This window comes from Typopeltis vanoorti, chromosome 2 (genome assembly GCF_054136105.1).
Source record: "Typopeltis vanoorti isolate ZY-2024b chromosome 2, IOZ_Tvanoo_1.0, whole genome shotgun sequence".
NCBI classification, from domain to species: domain Eukaryota; kingdom Metazoa; phylum Arthropoda; class Arachnida; order Uropygi; family Thelyphonidae; genus Typopeltis; species Typopeltis vanoorti.
The window spans coordinates 24,574,023-24,594,855 of NC_143550.1; the positions used below are offsets into that span (position 1 = coordinate 24,574,023).

At 35.2% G+C, this 20,833-nt stretch overlaps 1 protein-coding gene across 4 annotated transcripts in view; it reads left to right on the forward strand.

Moving 5' to 3' along the window:
* Positions 1–20,833, forward strand: part of pkaap (A-kinase anchoring protein pkaap) — a 234,259-nt gene that overhangs the window by 195,689 nt on the left and 17,737 nt on the right. For all 4 annotated transcript variants that reach the window (XR_016550095.1, XR_016550093.1, XR_016550094.1 and 1 more), the window contains one exon: positions 13,991–14,115. Coding sequence is in view for 1 of the 4 variants with exons in the window: in XM_090410637.1 (XP_090266763.1) it covers positions 13,991–14,107 (117 nt within the window). In the remaining 3 variants the exon portion in view is untranslated. The remainder of the gene's footprint in view (positions 1–13,990; positions 14,116–20,833) is intronic.

Below are 20,833 nucleotides of genomic sequence, written 5' to 3' on the forward strand. Positions count from 1 at the left end.
ACATAGCTGATCCTGAGGCTCACAGTTATCCTGATCACTTGTCTTCTTCCTTTTTCAGTAATATGAGATAAAACATTCAATTACTGTTCCACACCTGTTGCAATTGTCTATCTGCCTACATAGGATATATCCCCATGTTTAGGATCATTTGTTCCTCACAGGCATCTTTTTGATCACCATCATTTTCACAGTCACTTGCTTCAGCCTTATCAATGCACAGCTTCTTCACTGTGTTTCCAACTTAGCACTTGCTTCCTTCACATTATCTCAGCCCAACAGTTATTCCAAGTTTATTCAGCTATAAATTACTTTGCTGATAGAATGGTATTTAGTAATTTGATGTTGAGGAATAAAATTGTTCATCAAAATCATTCCTCACATCATGTTACTAAACGCCATTCTTCTGCACATGTTTATTCACTATCATAGCCCAGTTTCTTAAACTCTCTCTCCCTCTCTCTAATTTCACTTATTCCAAAAATCAAGATTGACAAACTTTAGATGGGAGAAAATTTTATTGCCTGGCATGAGACCATTGCATTGCTTATTGGAGTCCTTGGAGTGGTTTGAAAAAGTTCCACATTTGGTCTCTAGAGCAGTGGGTAGAAGTTACAAAAAAAACAAAAAACTTAGAAGTTATAATCAAAAAATTTAAAAATTTTGGATTCAGATACCATGTTGGAATGATAGCTTTATTTTGGCTTGAAATTTCAACCTTTATATAAGGTCACCATCAGGAATACATATATATAAACACAAGGTCATAAGCTATATAATCATTCAGCACAGTGAGTTACTGCATTAATGTTTTGATCATTGGCATCCATTCTTAATATTGTATTAAAACCTACGAATGAAAATTCAAGGAATCCTGTGAGATAGCAATCCTTCACCTCAACAAGAATGATGACCTAAAAGTCTCAAGGATATGGGTGGCCCATCTGCAACCCACATAACATCTAGCAACAAAGATTATAAAAGAGCAGCACCAACAATTCCCAAATGCCAAGCATAAAATAACCAGATAGAGGATATGGAAACAAGCAAGACTAAAACCATAGGCCAGTACTAGGGTTCCTCAGACAAAAGAATAGGACTTGAGAAAAATAAGCTCTAGCCAATAACTATTGATGTAGTTCCACATATATAAATTTTATTTATCAGTTAATTTATTTTTCATTCTGTTTCTTACTGGAGGTCAGGCTAGAGTCAACAGTTGACCAGAGCAGTAATGCAGTAGGTTATTTCATGTACGTGATTTATCTCATGTCCATGTTTTTATATATAAGTATTCCTGATGATGTCATTAATATAAAATTCAAAACATTAAGTAGTTATTTTACTTTAATTCAATGCAAAGTTATTACCCAAATACAGTTGTCTATATGTTTTTTTATAATGAATACTGATCACAATGTAATGAAAAGAAAGAAAAGACATTTATCAAAACCAATCAACATGTCATTAGCATATATTCTGTATTTAAATGTTAATATCTCAAAAGTTATTTTTTACACCATTATAACAAAATGTCTTGATCAAATTCCTGTAGCCACAATGCAGTTTTAAAAGAAATTCAGTATAGCAGATTGTCAGTGAAATTCAGTATATCTATTACAGTCTTACACAGGGTTACTTATGCAGTAGAATCATTGCATTCAAAAATGAATGCTTAAAAGGGTATGCTGATAATTTTTAAGATAATCTGAAATAACACTCATAGGATTTTTTCAATGTAAGATAATGTAAATCTTCATAATATTCATATGAATGTCATTTATAATGATGCACATAGCTGTTTGCATTTTAAATGCCACCATCCTGTGTCATATCAGATTTAACCATGTTTATTGAAAAATTATTTAGATTCACATAGTAGTTGCATAAGACTAAAAAGATGTGTTTTTTTTAATTAGTTATTAACTGAATGCAGTAAGTATTAGGTTAAAAATAGAAAATAGTTGAATGCAACATTTATAATTGGAGCATATTCCATTTATAGTAATTTTTTATACATTCAACAATCACTATAACAGACACCATTATAACAAAATGTCTTGATCAAATTCTTATAGCCACAATGTGGTTCTAAAAGAAATTCAGTATAGCAGATTGTCAGTGAAATTCAGTATATCTATTACAAATTATTCATAAAAAGTTTGTTATACTCACCCTTTGTTTTTCATGAGTTGTTTTCAAAATCAACTCATGAAAAACAAAGTGGTGAATATTCAAGGGGTAATTTTCCCCTTGAAACTCATGAAAAATTATTAATGGAATGAATACTTCAGAGAAAAATAATTAAACATAAGTTTAATAGTTTCTATATTTTGTCTCTCTTACAGAGACCAGAAATACAATGTTAAAATTGTAGTAACATAAACCAACAAGTGGAAGAAATCAAGACTAGAAGCATGAAGTGCTATGAGGAGCACACTCTGCTGTTGGTCAGGAGGCCTAAGAATTAGTTTCCCAAATCTTGGGAAGTTTAACACAGCCATATTTATTTAGATTAGGTTGCTGCCAATTCTAAAAAAAAAAAAAAAAAAAGTTTTTTTTTTTTTTTTTAGATCATCAGTTAGAATTCATGGATGTACAAGAAATCGATGTGAAATCATGTGCAAGAAATTTATTCAACTGGCTCTCCATCATACCATCATTTCCATGTACACTAGACAACATTATTAAGAAAAACTTGATATTTAAATATGAGAAAATAAGCTTTATTCTTGAGGTTCAGCCATGAATGTGGGTTAATCTAGTTATGGGCTCTTCTGAGTGTGAAGAAGTATTATTATTATTGATCTGAGACGTCCAGCTGTCATATCTTCCCTTAAATTCATTCACACTAGATGCACTCACTACTCCTACAAGCAAATTATTCCACTCACTGCTCTGTGAGAGAAAAACCTGGCTCTTACCCTTTTCTTGACTGCAAACAAACTTCCATGGATGCTCTGTGTTCTCTCCTTACCTTCCATATAACAAAAAATTTCATCAGACAATATCCTGTAACACCTATTCAGAAGTTTATACACCGCTATCATTTCATCCCTCTTTCTCCTGTTAACCAGAGTCTGTAATCCACATGCATGTTTTATTACATATCCACAGCTTCTTTTCCCCTTGAAACCCAGTAGACCAAATCTACACAATAATCCAGGTATGGTCTTATTAAGGCCTTATAAAGAGGCAAAATGATTTTCTTATCCTTACATGTAAGGTTTACTTCAACATTGCAATTATTCTCTGAGTTGTATTTCCAACTTTTGCTATGTGACATTTGAACTTCAAATTCCTATCTACCATTACACCTAGTCTCATCAGTTTCTTGTAGCATAACCCTGCTAATATAATATGCAGCTGGAAATCTCATCATGCCAAAGTGCATAACTTTACACTTACTAACATTAAACTGATAGCCATTTTCATTTACCCAAATTTCCTACCTACTCCAATCATTTTGTAAGTGTTGGATATCAGTAGCATCCCTGATTGCAAAGAATGGACCCTGCTTGTTCTTTGCATCATCGGTAAACAGTTGCACATCTCCTGTTATACCCTTTCTAATGTCATTAATGTATAGATTGAACAATGGCCCAAGGTCTGGCATTGGCAGACCTTGGGCTCTTAAATCTGACAAATTCACACCCACTATATACCACTTTTTGATATGTGTGTCAACCATTTCCTGATCCAAGTTAAGAGTTTATATTCCAATCCCATATTCTCCAGATTCTTGAGCTCCATATTCTTCAGCTCACATTTTACATATTCTTGTAAAATGTGAGCTGATATCCCATCTAATCCAATGTATGCCATATTTACATTGAGATTCTGCTATAAACTAAGAACTTCCAATTCAGTCACCTCTGTCCTTGTCACTTCTGCCATAATATCTTCACTTGGATAATATACCCTTGCAAAGTGGTCACTCAGTAACAACTATTTTATCTGCTTCTGTCACCTTATGATCATCACCACTCATTAAGGTTATTCTTCCATAGATGTTCTTCCTCTTACTTGCCATGTAACAAAATAACTCTTTGGAATTTCCTTTGGCTTGCTTGGCTAGTTTCTTCTTGTAATCTGATTTTGCCTTCCTTACCATGCTGGTTATCTTTTTCCTTATATACCATCCACAATATTTTCTTTTGCAGCTCATGCTTAATGATACTACTCATCCATCTAACTCCTACCCAATTTACCCTCCTGACCTTGAGTACAGTGTGATATTGTTTCCTCTAGCCCTATAACTATTTCCATGCACAACTAAATCCTTCACTTTCAAGGTTTTATGCCATGACTACTTCAGGCTTCTCCTAAATTTGTTATTATCACCTGCCTTGTAGTTCCACATATACCCTTTCTTGATAGAATATTCCTCATTTTTGATAATCTCCCAAGTGAAGACTGCATGGTCACTTTCCCCAGTCAGAGGCAATGTGGCCATGTTGGTTAGGGATAGTTCTTTTGATTGTATGACCAGTTCTAATACTCTCACACTCCAAGTTCTCTTCATCACATGCTGTCTCAAGTGATTATCTCTCAGTAGATGTATAAATTCCATTTCCTTTCTGCCAAGTGATCTTCCTTCCTTCCAGTCTATATCTCTATAGTTGAAGTTTCCCATAACAATCACTCGATCTGCACTTGTACTGATTTGCTGATGCATGTCTTCCAGATCATCCCTGGAATCCCCTAGCCCAGGGATTCTCAACCTATGGTACGCATACCACTGGTGGTACATGAGCCACTGCCTTTACTGGTACATCTAATATCTTGAATTAAATATAGTGATATGCAATGGAAAAGGTTGAGAACCCCTGCTCTAGCCTATATCAGCAACCAACCAGTACAAGTGCAGATCGAGTGATTATTATGGGAGACTTCAACTATACACCTAGCCTCATCAGTTTCTTGTAGCATAACACTGCTAATATAATATGCAGCTGGAAATCTGAAGCAGTCTGCCGTGTTACTGGCCTTGATCTCACACCCGACTGCTTCAAATGAACAGCCACCCTCCCACTCTCACCCTCCTGTTCTTTTTGGTTGCAGATAATGGCATGACTAATATCTGCCATCATCAGCAGTACTCTCTCTCTTCCCAGTCCTATTTTCCCTGAAAATACTAAACCCTTCACGTTCTATTCCTGTGACTGCATCATCTGATCATCTGTTGTTAGCCAAGTCTCATTAATGTGTATAACTTTGGGCAGGTTTCCAGTGCCAAAAAAATTAAAAAACTCCCCACTTCTTGTTCTTGATACTTCTGACAATAGTATATGAAAACTGTAGCATCCCTTTAAGCTTCCAACCACCTTTACTTTCTGAATTGGCTACCTTATTCAATATTTTTGCTTCAGAGACTAGATTTTGCACTTGTTTGTCATACTTACCTCATTGGATGCCTTCACACACACACACACACACGCACGCATGTGCGCTCACCTGCATGCACCCTAATTGCTTAAGTTTCCCGAATTTGTGTTTCAGCATGTTTGATGAATGAAGCTCTCTAGACACCTAACACCAAAACAGTTTAGGGGCAGTCCATTAGCATTATATAAATCCTTCTTTCCATCAAACTCAAACCATAGGTCCACAAATCCTTACATCATTCCTTCTGCACAAACTGCTTATTGATTTGTTTGTTAACATTCACCTCCCCCCCCCCCAGTTCACCTTTATCATAGTATGGCAGGAGACTTATAATCTTTAATTTCTTGCTCTTCGTTCTTCATTTTTACTTCATCTAACAACTCCTTTACATCCTCCTTCATAGAATACTTTTCACCTTTCAGATCATTAGTGCCAACCAAGACAGTTAGTTCTTTTGCCTTATCTTTCTGCATCTGGATGGCATGACTAATATCATTAATTTCTGCACCAATGAAACATGATTTCATTATATTTTGATTAAGTACTCCTCTGATCATCATAGTCTCCGTACATAATTCCTCCTTACCTTGTTTTTTTTTCTTGTTTGTTCACATGATCTCTACTCTTAACTTGGACCACCTGCTTCTTTCTCTTCTCAGTCCTGCTAATCTTTTGTTGTTTCTGAAATTTTTTGATTTCACACTTTATCCCTTTAAGGATTACCTGCAAACACGCTATTTCCTTATTTAGGTCCACTTCTTGTTCCTGTATTTCTACCACCTCATGTTCAACATTAATTCTGACATTGACATTTTCTATTTTATCATCGATATTGTGTATTAACACTTGCTTTGAACTCAACACCGAACTTGCACTCACTCTCAGAACACTTCATACTCCAGAAATTCTTGAACTTTTTTGTGATTTTGTAATGCATCTCACATGCACGCACACACATTGCACCCCACAAAATCACGTAAATTCGATTCATGAAAAATGTGATGTCTTTGCTCTACCATACATTAGTGCCTTACCGACAATATCTAATTTAAAATAAAAATACAAGGTTTACTTAAGAACTAAATAACTCAATCACACACTCATATGAAACAAAAACTACAATGAGTTAATATATTATTAACTAAATTATGAAAGAATGACTTATTTTTCAGCAGCACTAATAACGATACAACAGATACAAAGGGAGATGATCATAGTGTCACTGTAATTAAAAAATAAACAGATTCTGACAAAAAAAAATTCCTTTCACATCCACTTCAACATTTGCAGCACACCTTATATAGGTTGGAGTCGAGGGTTAATAGCAGAGCAGAGGAAATTAAAAAATAAAAATAAGAGCTGGAGGTTATAGTCTTTGGGGAATAATTCATGGAGAAGGCTGTTCCACAGAACTCAGGTAAACAGAAAGAAAGATTAATGGGATCTTCTCCCAGAAATGGGAGGACATTATGAATGTCAGTCCTGCTAGCCCCACCTATGGAAAGGTCTGTAAAAGAGAGAGAATATTGAACTGACCATCTATGAGAGAGAATGCCTGAATTGAGTGTGTTTGTGAGAGAGAAAGAGAGATGAGTCATCATTTAACAGGACTTCCTTTCTGTGAATAGCATCAAGAATTTTAGACAGGTTTTATATGCACCACACAATGTTAGAGCATTGGATGGATGTGAGATTTTTACGAATTAAGTGGCTGGACAAATGAAAAGTGATATCTTGAATGAAAAGGCTGCCAATTTTTTTTTTTGGAAGCCAAGAATACAACAGAAGTGATGTGCCAAGAAAAGGCTAGGAGTAAGAGTCATTCCAAAAAGAGAGAGATTTGTCCGTGGATTATAACAGGTAAAGAGAGAGAACTAAGGTCTTTCTTAGCAATTAAGAAAAGAAAAAAAAGGCTAGTATTGCCTTTTAGTGGAAATTAGCGTTTAGAGCATTTATTATAGATGAAGCTTGATGTTGAGCACTGTATGGTTTGTCATATAGAGTAGATTGGGGTGGAGAGTGCTATCATCTGCAAAACTATGAAACATATGAAAAAAAGGTGAAATAACAGAGCCCCTGAGGAACACCTGCATTAGTTGGAAAATATACAGGGAGAACACCCTTCACCATTACATGCAGTGAACAACTCAAGAGAAAATTAGCATTCAATTATGAAGCAGAGAAAGACAAACCATAAAATAGCAATTTGCCAGAAGACCTCAATGCCAGATTATTCATAGCACAGGTTTTTCCAAAGCTTCCCATGATACACATTTAGGGGTAGAGGTGGAAGTACTAATGGACAGAAGTTACTTCCAACAGTTTTCACGAAGGGCCAGAAGGTGTGACTGACATTAGCACAAGTGGCCATGTTCTACATTTATCACTTTTAAAGGTGTATTAGCCCTTGTTGATGGTTTTGCCAATGTTGCAGGCTTCATTGTAGATTGTGAATGAAGTTGGAGGTGTTTTCTCTAGTCACTTGCAATAAGATTTTTTTTGACTATCCTAGTACACTATTGTGAAAGCCATGGTTTGGGTATTGAGTGGAAATTATGAATAGAGTGGAGAATGAAGGCCCTCATTACAATGTTGATAATTTCTGCAGTGAGTAAGCTCAACAAGTGTCTGAAGAATGCAAACAGTAGTCTGACCATGGAATGGAAGAACAAAAGTGATCAAACTCAGATGAGATAGTGATCTGAATTACAAAGAGAATACACTGGTTAAAAAAGGATCCCGAGTATAGGATCAGTAGAGAGCATCATCAGGAATTCTCATTGGGAGATGAGTTTGCTTTACATTGTTGTTTATAACAAATACTTCAGTTTTTCTTCCAGCTTGGTCAGTGGAATTGTAAAAAGGGAACCATTTGAAGTTGTAGACATTGAATTGGATTCCGTTGTCAGAGGTCACAAGGATTTTCAAAAATGGGGGAGCTGTAGAGACAGCAAATGATTATTTCATAATACATCATTACTTATACAACTAAACCAGACTTTTTTTCTTCAAAACCCAAATTGCAGCTGCAACAACCACTTTAGAATCCTCAAGTTTTTTGATCTTTTCCATCTCGAAGGTTTTATTATTCCATTTAGTAACATTCATATTTGATTTATTTACTACTCTCCAAATTCTGAAAATCACTCTCACCTTGTATCTATCTGTAAAGCTTGATTTTCTGCAATCCAGTTATCCAAAAATTAGTCATCTTTGTAGCTGACTTCAGCATCTACAACTCAGTTGGCTTCCTTTTTCCAGTTCTGAGACCAAGCTGAGCTTCAGAAGTATTTACTATAAGCTGTGATCTAATGCAAATTGTAAATCTACCAAGTGAAATACTAAGCTGAGCTTCAGAAGTATTTACTATAAGCTGTGATCTAATGCAAATTGTAAATCTACCAAGTGAAATACTAGATAATCCTTCACTCTCCTGGAAGATAAGTATACCCCATTTGCCAGGGAAAGGGAACCTTTTACTCTTTGGATCTAAACACCAGCTCAGAGCAAGTTAGAGAAATTATTCTCACTGGCATGATGGCCTTCATACCAGTGAGAATAATTTCTCTAACTTATTCCCTCTCACTTTACTTTCTTTGCTAGGTATGTGAAAATGCAAGAATTCCAGCTTCACACTTGGTCTATGCTGAGGCATGTAAAAAATACAAAACTCATCACCATATCCATCTGATTTCGAAAGGATTGGTTGTTGGAATTGTGGCTGAAAGGAGACATTACGCTGGCCTCTGCTAAGACTAGAAAAACCAGTGTATTATGATTGTTAATTTGTGTATATGTACTTCTTCTTAGTTTACTTGTTTTAAAGAATGAAAACATGAGTTTCTGGGATGGGAAAAAAAACTATATATTTTTATAACAATTATAAATGTTCACATAATGGCCAAGATTTGAACCTTGAAAAGGTCAGCAGCAGAAACCTTGCCTTCTGTCCAAATGGCGGTTGTCTTCTGGTCCTTTGCAAAAACTATGAATGCAGCTTCTGCTTTCCTGTATGTCCTCTTCTCTTTATCCTCTTCCTCATCTAGATGGCATAACTGTTACAGACCCTAAATTGACTTTCCGGCATCATTCCTCTCCTCCAAATCCCTAATCACCTATTGCCATTCTAGAAACAGAGAACTACATGCCTTTTATAGTCTTTTTGGCAAAAAGATGTGACAATCTTAGCATAATGTCAAAATGTTTGCTAGCATAATTGTCTCCCCAAATGTAAAAAGTTATGCTCTACAATTAATACCTATCTGGCAATTTCTTTAGACTCGTGTATACTCAGGAATTTCTTGGAGGTCAAAGCTGACTAAATGGTTGCAGACTTCCATGTAACCTTTTAAAGAATGTGAAGAATTCTCCTGGTTTTCTGACCTAATGTCCATTCCTCACCTTTGTGGTGAATCCCATTAGTAGCTGTCTATCTAGATACTGAACAAATGTGGATGGGCTGGTGGTTGGGATTTAGCTGATCAGATTGTATTCTTATTGACTGAAACCAAAATAAAATGATGGTACAACATGATAGCATTTCATGCCGGCTGTGGCATTGCCAAGTTAAACAAGGCTGTACTCTTTTATCAGAGCACAAACAGTGAAGTCAGTTACTGGAACAAATCCCAACTAAACATCTACAGAGTTCAAGATTGGTACCATCAACACACAAAGCATCAACAGGAAAGAAATGTAACTAGCAGAAGAATTAGATAAGTACGACATCGACATAATAGGTTGTATAATATAAGCACGTAAACACAAGAAAGATATTTAATTAGCCAAATATTTCGGTCTGAAAATTGTAGACCATCTTCAGTGGCATTACAACAACAGTTTTAAAAAATACAAGGTGGAATACTAACGATAGATCATTTAAAAATAGAACAAGCTGCGTGATGTTATATCACTAAGTATTAAAGAGAATATTTTTAAGCAGAGACATGATTGAAATAAAGATATTAATTAATAATTTCAATAATTTTAAATAACATAAAATTAATATGAATTAATGAGTTATCCTGATTAGACTTTCCCAGATTTTTGATACAGAAATATTTGGCTAATTAAATATCTTTCTTGTGTTTACGTGCTTATATTATACAGTCTTTATGTCACAAGTATCTTTAAAATATCAGACATAATAGGTATTACCTAGACACTCTAGTTATCATCATCATAATGCTAATTATAGATGTAGACCATATTGGTCTGTTTTGGTCTCATTATCCATCTAATATCCTTCTTTGAGGTCTACCCGGCCTTCTCTTTCCAATTGGTTTATATTTTATTATTTGTTCAGGATATCGGGTGTTGGCCATTCAGTTTACGTGTTCTATCCATTTTTGTTTATAATTGTTTAGTTTTTGTTCCGTTTTTGGGTCTAATAATGTGTATTTTGCAGTTCTCTTAAATCTCATTTCACTTGTTTTTATTCTTTGTTTATCTTGTTTGTTTATTGCCCAAATTTCACTGCCATATAATAATGTGGGCACTACGATTCCCATGATTTCTCAATCATTTGAGAAATCATGGGAATATAACAAGGATCTGTATTTTATTTTTGTAGATCTAGAAAAGGCACATGATAAGGTGCCAAGAAAAAATATCTAAATGTGGCATTATGTGAGCAGTACATTATCTATATTTGTTATGTAAGTCAGCAATTCGTATTGAAGGAAGTACAGAAAGATAGTTTGATGTTAACTCAGGTGTGTGACAAGGGTGCACATTATCTCTGTCAATATTCATCATTTATATGTTTCACAATATGAAGAAAAGTAGCATTAAGCCTAATATCAGAATCAGAGATTTCAACTCAGATCTTTATTCAGATGATGTTATGCTGTTTAATTAATCCACTACAAGTCTTCAGGTTCCTTAACTAAATTGAATGACGGCTATAATAAATTTGGTGTGAAAATCAGCAATAGAAAGATAGCCTATGAAAACAGCAAAAACACTCAGAACATCAGGTGTATCCTGAATGGAGATCCTATAGAACAAGTAAAGCATTTCAGATATTTAGACACAATGTGTTTTGAAGATGACAAATTAAACATGGAAATAGATAACATGATTATAGAATAGACCTGCTCAGTAAATTGCCATCTTTCAGTCTACCTTCCACCCTCTGTAAAGGTACCCAACTTTCTCTCTGTCATTCACTTTATGTTGATGGAGGACTTCCTCTTCAAGTTACTCCACCAATACAAGAATGATTTGGGGCTTAGCTGTGTTGTTCACCTTCTTTCTCCTGTATATAAAATACCCTCATAGTTTTGCTGATGATAGAACACTGCAAACATCCAAAGCTTTGAGATTTTCATCGGTGACTTAAACACTGATCACCAATATCACACTTTGATGTGGCAGAGCTGGTATGGTAGGAAATAAACTCGATGAATTTATATGGAATGAGACAGAAATTAATCAAAACGGTAAACTAACCATATAGAAGACTGTGTTCAAGCCAATTTTGAGTTATGGATCTGAGAGACGGGTTAGTAACCAGTGTTCCCTTGGTATCACATTTGCTCATAGTCTAACAACTGAAAAACAAAACATTTGGAAAAAACTAAGATAAAAATGCTTGCAAGGAACATCATAAATAAGCTAACAGGCACAATTCGAGGTTGTAATGCCTTGACTCTAAGAGCAGCAGCCCTGGCTCTGGTCTTCCCAGTAGCAGAGTATTGTTTACAGTTTGGAGCTGAAGTCACCACACGATTCCTGTGGACACACAGCTTAACATAATAAAACCCATTTCTGATACCTTAAGATCTACTCTTCTCCCATGGTTACCTGTTCATTCCCACATCACTCCTCCATGCTTCTGAAGAGAAGAAGCTACCATCAAAGAAATAGATAAAATCAGAAATAACGTGTACCTTCCTATATATCAAGATATCACTCTGCATCTATATCTCCCATCTGGCATGTGAAAATACCCAATGATGGTTCCCAGGTCTGGTGGAGAAGACACTGGAACAAGCTACAAACAAGTGCCTGATTACAGATCCAACCTTCAGGATTCAATCTACCTTGGCACCTCTAGAGCCAGCTGAACAGATTTAGGACCAGACAAGGCCACTGTGCCCACTTGTTACATCTGTAGGGAATTTCACAGTCACCTTTTTTGCATGTGTGGTGCTGTGCAGACTATGCATTGTATCACTGATGACTGTCTCACACTCCTTCCCTGGAGGCCTCAGGAATTTGCATTTACTCCTAGATAGTGTAATCGATTGGTTAACTGAACTCTCAGTCTGTATATAGTTTTGCTCATTAATTTCTTGCATTTTTCTCCATGTGTTAAATAAATGGATTAGAAATAAAGCACTTAATCAAAAACTGGAGACCACAGATGTAAGAGTTCTGAGAAAGATAAGAGTAGGGGAGTGAACAGATTGTGTCAATGGCTGGATCATATTAAAAAAAAGGATATTAAGAAGCATCTAGACATTATTACCATTCAGGGCTAATACATTGATGCTAAGAATGAAATACATTTTTACCTGTACTACAGCAAGGCTTTGTTTGTTTTCTGGAAGGGAACACCAAGTTTAGACACCTTATGTGAACAATTAGCTTTCTTCTAAGAGAGGTAGCAAATTGATTTCCCTTCATCCCTGGCTGAGTCTCCAGTAACTATTTCATGCTTTAGTTATTCTGGAATGTGTTTCATCTTGAACAATAATTTTCCTTTTCATAATAGTATTTTTTTTTAGCTCCAGAGTGACACCTGTCTATTTCATAAGTATATTTAGTAGTTATCGAGATTATTTTTTTTTATGCATTAGTATTATTATTTTGAATTACTTTGTGATCATATTTCTTAAACCTTATTTTTGTTTCTATTTAGGCAGACTGGAATGGTGCTTCTAACCAATAGGTCTTGTGGATAATTTTTGCATTTTGAACTAGTATGTAGCCTGTTTCAGCAGTTTCATTATTTTGAAAACATCACATCCATACTCTTTTAGGTTTTCTCTTAGAGAAGGAATTTTTCAGGAATTACTTAATCCCAACTCAAAACCTTTATCCTGGGGATTTTGATATCCAAAGCCATATTGTCCAGTCACTTCTTCACATGTTAGCTTTGTTGAGATAGTGAAGCCCCCATAATCACTGAGTGTGATTGCTTTTATTTATTGCAGTGTCTACTCTATTGTAGAATTTGTCTACTTCAGTAATACTGAGAGCTTGTTGGTGCATAGACCTGAATTTGGTCTTTACTGTATCTTTTGGAATATGATTTATAGCTTGATGCTTCTTTACTTTTACATGTATATAGTTTGATAATGGAGGCTAAAATTATAGCATATAGATCACTTTTTGAAGGAAGGAGATAAAAAGACTTGGCATTCATAAATTTCCATTTTTACCAGTATGCTAAACTAAGTCATATTAGGATGTTGTACTGAAAAAGTTGACTTAAATTTCTTGTAAAACTAGTGCATTGGTAACTTGAAGTGCAAAAAAATCAGCAGTTTGAAATTTTAATTGGAATGGAAGATAGCTGTTATGACTTCCCTAAGTTTTTTATATCTATATTCCACCTGAGGAAATTATATAATTAATTTTCTCCCTTTTCTTAAAGAATCAGGAAGACATGGCGTGGCAAATTGCTGAAATGATAGTGAAAGATGTGTGCAATTTAACTATGACAGAAACAAATAAAGATGTAACTGATAACCAGAAATCTGGAGTTTCCTAGCATTAAAAGTAAGTGCTAGTGTTTTTTGTTATTGTTGTTGACTGGATTTGTTCATAAAAATAAATATTCTCTGAAGCACTCTTAAGTTTCATCTCGCAGATAGGAGTAGTAAGCTACTAAAGTTGATGATAGACTAGTATCAGTTTATGGCAGCTTGTAAAATTGTACTGAAGACAAACATATTTCATTTACATGCTTAAGAATCTCTCTGCAGAAATGTTTTCAGTTGATGCTGCATATTAAATGAATATTTTATAATTATTTTGTTTGAACAACTATACTTAATTTGTTAAGAGTAGTAAGTAAATTTGCACAATAATTTTAGTCATGCAGTAACCATCTCTTGGAATTTCAGGTTGATTAGATAATGTGTTTTGGTTTGGATCTGTACTTACGTATTGAGAGAAAAAGAAATTGTCATTTGTTTTTCTGATATTCTAGGTGTAGATAAAAATTGAAATTTTCCTGTCATCGCAAATTTGAATGTCAGCAGTCAATTTTAACTCCTCACCTTCTTCACCTTTGCCACTCAAAAGAAAAAAAAAATAAAATAAAAACCACCAATTTTCCTCCTGGTATAGAATAGGAACAAATATGATAGTGCTTTTCTGGAATGATATTTACAAACCAATTGGTAAACATGATGGAAAAGATAAGAAGTAATTGTGAAAGCAGTTTGTGTTCGTATCAGTAGCAGAGTTCCAAAACAGACAACCTACCATGAGAAAATGATAAAAAAATGATAAAATGATAATAAAGTTCCTTATGATTTTAACTACCTTAGCATAATCCTCAATAGTAGTTAGATCATGCAGCATACTGTTTTTTTTTTCTTTTTATATATATATAAATATTCCCCCCCCTCATCTAAACATGCATGTGGCTAATCCTTCCAAGGAGACACAACAGTAACACAATTCTGCAAACTAGATAATATATGAAATTGAAGCTGACAACAATGAACTGGGAGGCCTCCCAACCAACTAGTGAATACTCATGCAGCCACTTACTCTGCCAGGTCATTACTGAAGGGAGTCATAGGATAGTAGTATGCAGGTAGGAGGGAGGGGATATGAGACTGCATGTGGACAAGAGACAGGGTTCCCTCCAGGTAGGCAGATCACTATTCTTGATATTTACCCATAATGTGAACTTAGTAAATATCAAGAATAGTGATCGGAGCTTGCTCCACCTTAGACATAAGTTGCCTCAGCTTGCACTACCTTTAGGGTCAGTTGCTGCAGTATCCAGGTATTTGCTTACGCTTAGAATTGCCGAACTTTATATAGTTTCTACTATATTCGGCATGAAACTCTTTGAGTTTCTTATTCGGCTAAGAAATGATATGGGATGTAATATCCCTTAACTTAAACAAGTCATATGTCGCCGAATTTAAGCCTTTGGCTCTTCATATATCTAATAATAGTACACATTTCCACTGAATTAGAAACACTTGTGCAGCATATATGCAAAATACTGGGTCACATACATCACCACATGTTCTAGGCAAGTATTTAAGAATGCTGCTGCTAGTCAGTAATTAACAATAGTTTTGATCACAATAGGAAAAACAAAGGATCATTCAGCATTCGATAAAGGGCTTATGAGTCCCTGTTTTCAAAATCTGGCTGGAGCCATGATTTTGAAAACAGAAGAACTGACAGCTTTCTCAAAAGGCGAGATATCCCCGTGTTTTTTTTTTTTTTTTTTAGTGGGAAAATAATCCATATTGCTTGTCTAAGAGGCATAACTGTGGTCCTAAGGCAGTCTGTCAGGAACAAGATTGGCGTCATCTGGTAGGGCTTGTACGTACAAACAGAACTTCCTGTGTGCAGGAATTGACTAAAGGCTGTTCCCAACCCATATTTCACCAAACTATGTGCAGGGAATTGAAGATCTGTATTGGTAGTTGCTAAAGGAGGTCCAGTGTGGTATTAAATAAAAGTTTCTAATTCAGTGGCAATATATGTAGCAGTGATGATCTTGAACTCTGTTACACATTCTTTTTTTGTTAGTTTTTTATGATTACTGTATTTACTCTATAACTCGCACCTCTGATTTTACTTTATGAAAAAAGAAATGAAAAAATTTCGCACATACCTCACACACGAAAAAAAGTTTAAACACGTTCACGTCTGAGCGATAGTAACTTTCTCCCCGTGGTAACCAACATGCCCTCCCCAACAGCCACTATACTGCAGATGCAAGAAAAACAAGTAGTTTTATTGTATCACTGAGTAAGGTATACAGACATTTGCAGTCTGTATAATGTATTTCTCAACAAATAGTGCAATTAGAGACAACTGGGATGAAAACAGCACTAAGGAATGACATGTCCCCTCCCACAGCAACTATACTGTATAGACTCAAGCAAACTCATGTGTTGCACTGGCAAACACAGTATCTACCTAAAAACTATTGTCTAATTTTTTGATATCATTAAGACAGATCACAAAGGCTAACTTCAAATAAAATTCTACCATGAATTGAAACATGCCATATAATGTGTGTGCGAGTCCACCTGCTAGCTCGATGTGGAAGCAGAATGCAAACAAGCAGCAATAAAATTACCAAAGGGTTGAAACTTTGTGAGTTGAATCCATCCACGCAACTGAAGCAGTACACAAAGTTCCGTCAGAAAGTTAAATGGGCAAAACACCAACCCCGTTGCCTGCTCATGTAGGCATTGATTACAATGAAGCAGCTGATAAATTAGCAAAAGAGGCCAGAGAACTCAACCAAGAAACTCACATGATAACTCTTGCTGATGCCAATGCATTAGCAAAAGCTAAACTAACTCCACTGAAATCAGTGATACAACATCAAATTCCCGAAATCAGTGCTGACAGAAAGACCTCCACCACGATAACAAGACTACAAACAGGACATTATAGAGGAATGAAGATCAATACAGATGATACAAGAACATATAGAAACTGCAACAACTGCCCCAATACTGAACTGACACCCACTCACATCTTTACCTGTCCAGCAATTACAGAAGCCTTGCAAGAAATAGATCCTGAACAACAGCTCTATACAAACAAAATCATCGACATAGCCAAAGCAGTACAAGGAGCACACGAAAACATCTAAGACTCTTCAAAGGACAAGACAACAACAACCCAACCCCATTCTGAACATGTTAAAACTAAGAAATATATATATATATATATATGGTAAATGTTGTTATGGCAGTTTCAGATATTATGGAATTCGGTTGAAGAGAAATAACATTTCAACTTAAAAATTGTTGGCTTGCCTTTGTCGTTGGGTCGCGCAATCTTTTGTTAATATCGCATCAATCATATTCATGTCTTCATAGCTGCTCTATTGCTACTGGCCTACAATTGCTGTCTGTTTCGTGCTCTGCTTTCACTTCTCATTAGTCATTCATGAAGGATTGTTCAGTACATATCTCAAGTCTTGTAAATTACTGGTAATTTTTGCTTGAAATTATGGGAAAGAAGATGACACTATTTGGGTAGATGACTTTGATGATGCACAGAAGGAAACTGCTCTCGAGGACAGAAGTAGCGATAGCGAATAGGAGATTCTTGCTAAGTCATACCCATTTTCATTTTTTTCCTGAAAACTTTATTTTCCAAAAATCCCCACATATATCTCGCACCACAATTTTCTAGCTTTAATTGGGGGGGAGGGGGAGTTATATTCGAGTAAATACGTTATGTGAGAACTGATTAATAATCCTTTAACAGTTAAAAGAAAAATAATAGAACTATGTTTATTTTATGTGTATTGTTTTAGACTTTCTCATCATCATCATAGGCACAAATAAGTCTCATTGTCTAGTTTCCCATTCTTATATTTGTCCACATCACTCTACTTGAGACTGCTTGCCATTCAAGAAGATTAGCCTCATATTTAGTGTTGAATACTGTGGCTACTCCTTCTTTTCTTTGATTTTCATTGCCTGAATATAACATTTTGTATTTATTGCTCAGAAAGATCTCACCAGTTTTTGTCTTTTTTGTTTCAGTCAGCCCTTTTATGTCGATCTGGTACTTATCCAATTCCTCAGCTAGCTCCATTTCTTTGCCATTCAGGCTTCTTATGTTGATAGTACCGATCTTTAACTCTGGTGATGTTGATTTGGAGTGTGTTTTCAGATTTGTTCCAGTAGCTGACTTTTCGCTGTTCGCCCTGGTTCCCTGGTAAAAACAATGGGGGGGGGGGCCTTGTTTAACCAGGCAACGCCCCAGCTGGCATGAAATTCTGTCATGTTATACCATCATTTGAAAATTTGGTTTAAGCCAGTAAGAATACAATTTGGTTGGCTAAATCCCAAATAGCCAGCCCATCCTCGTCCATTCAGTATCCAAGTAGATACTGAGTGGATAACCAACAGGGTGCACCCTGTTAGTTATATACTTAGTGGATACTAACAGAGTGCACCACGAGAAGGTAAGGATTGGACATTAGGTAAGAAGCTCTGGTTGGTTCTCCATATTCCTTTGAAGGCTATATGGAGGTCTCCTCTCAGTTATATAGCTTTGACCCTTAAGCACCCCAAATACAATAAAATTATAATGTAATTTTAATTGGGGGGGGCTATGTCATGTCGGCTAGGTATTCCTGTCTTTGGTGTGCTTGTGTTGTCTCATGACTAATTTTCATGTTATGAAGCTTCCAGCTCTTGGATATTAATATTATTGTTGGATCATACATCCTGGCTTTGAATCTGCCATCTTGTTGGAACATTATTCTTATTTAAATTATCCGTTTTTATTTGTTAGATGCTGAATGATACTGATCTGAATATAGAGAAATTTATATTATCCTGCGCCACCCTATATTCAAACTAGTCTATATAATATAGAGGAATCAATCATCAATTAACTTTTTCAATCTCACTTTATACAGGCCGAGGTTAATATTATCATTTAAGTCTTCCGCAAGGTCCGATATTTTTTTATGAGCGGTGCAATGAAGGAGAATCAGGCAAACACCAAATTAGAATCAATAAAACAAAACATTTAATGCAGGGTTATATAACATGTACATTAAGTATAACTTTGAAAACAAGATAATGCAAATCAACTTAGTTCAGGTATTCATAACAAACATAAAACATTAGGCATCAGACATCCAGCTGTCAATTCTACATTCTTCCGAATAATTAAAATGGTTCACACAGTTCAATGTTACAGAATCTTACAGTAAATACTCTTATAGTAGAACTCTCTAATTCTCTCTTAGTCAACAAACACTTCAATTACGAGGCAGTTATCACTTCAAGGGGGAAACACTTTAAAGCTCCATACTTCGGCTAATTTTAGTAGAATGCCATAGTTAATGTTAAGATATATTAGGCGGAGCTAACTCTTATTTCTTCACGCTGAAATATAAAAAAAACGGACTGCTCTTACCGGGTTACATCCTTTGCACATCGAATTCACTATAGGCACACTTAAAACTGAAGTTAACTATCACTTTGAAGTAACACTATTCAAAGGGAATCTTCACTATATAACTAAAATATTAAACATAGAGCTTCACAAGTCTTGACGCACTCGTTTTAGGTAATCTACTTATTCCTTGTTTTCTTCTATGCATTAAATTCAGCCTTGCACTATACTTCCTCAAAACAATTGGAATTCATCGTAATTTTAGAATTCTGTATAAATATTCCTAATTGCCTATTAATTTCCCGGTTCCTTCCTAATCTATTTACAGCATATTCAAATCCCTTTTCTGCCACCCGTTACTTTACTCCTTGCTGTCCTGAATGCTTCTCCCCTGTTTACTTTCGTTTTCCAATAAAATACCTTCAATCTTCCCGCCAAAATCCGGTTCTAGACAGTTCAGCTCATATCAACTCCTCCTCTCTTCGAATACCATAGCTCACGCTCCACGCACGTACTATCTAAAATTAACTCCGTTTTCTTGACAACAGCCAATCAAATGCATTCAGAAGAATTACATAAATTACTTTCTCTTTCAGTAATGTTAATGAAAAAAAATATATCACAGTTCATATAATATACATTTAAATTTACTTACACACAGTTTCTTACAACATTTACACAGGAATTAATAAAATAAACTGAATGATATTTTAATACAGAGTCCTATCAGTACCAATACATATTTTAGATTAATTAATTAAACAATAATAAAAAGACTCCAAGCAATTATATGAATAATAATTTACAAGTAAGAGACTAACAACAAATGATATTTACAAGTCTTGCTTATAACATGGTAGATTGTTAAATGTGAATGAAGTGTTAAAACATACAAAATATCTTCATTCACAACTTAACAATTATGTAGGATCGATGGACATTTATTGAGTTTTTGACACATTTTATAACTATCGTTTCCGATATTCTAAGCATTGTTTCATTGTCTTGTATTTCTAATATTTGACCTTGTCGATTTGCGAGGTATGTTTTTGTTCAAGGGCGTGGACCTGTACTTTGTATCCTGTTTTTCTTTTTGTTGTTGTTGCACTTTTTTTATTGTTTAAATGTTCTGGAATAGGAATGTTACAGTCACAGAAGTGTTCTTTTAGTCTTGTCCATAAAGACCTGATAGTAGAACCTGTGTGGGTGACATCACAGTTTTTTTGGCAGTGAAATTTGTAAACAACATTGCAGTGTTCTAATATTTCTTTGTGTGTGTGAGATTTTGTAGGTTGTATGTGTTCTGGATGTATGGCAGTTTGATAATTTTTTGTGTCGAGAAGTTTGTTTTTGGTTG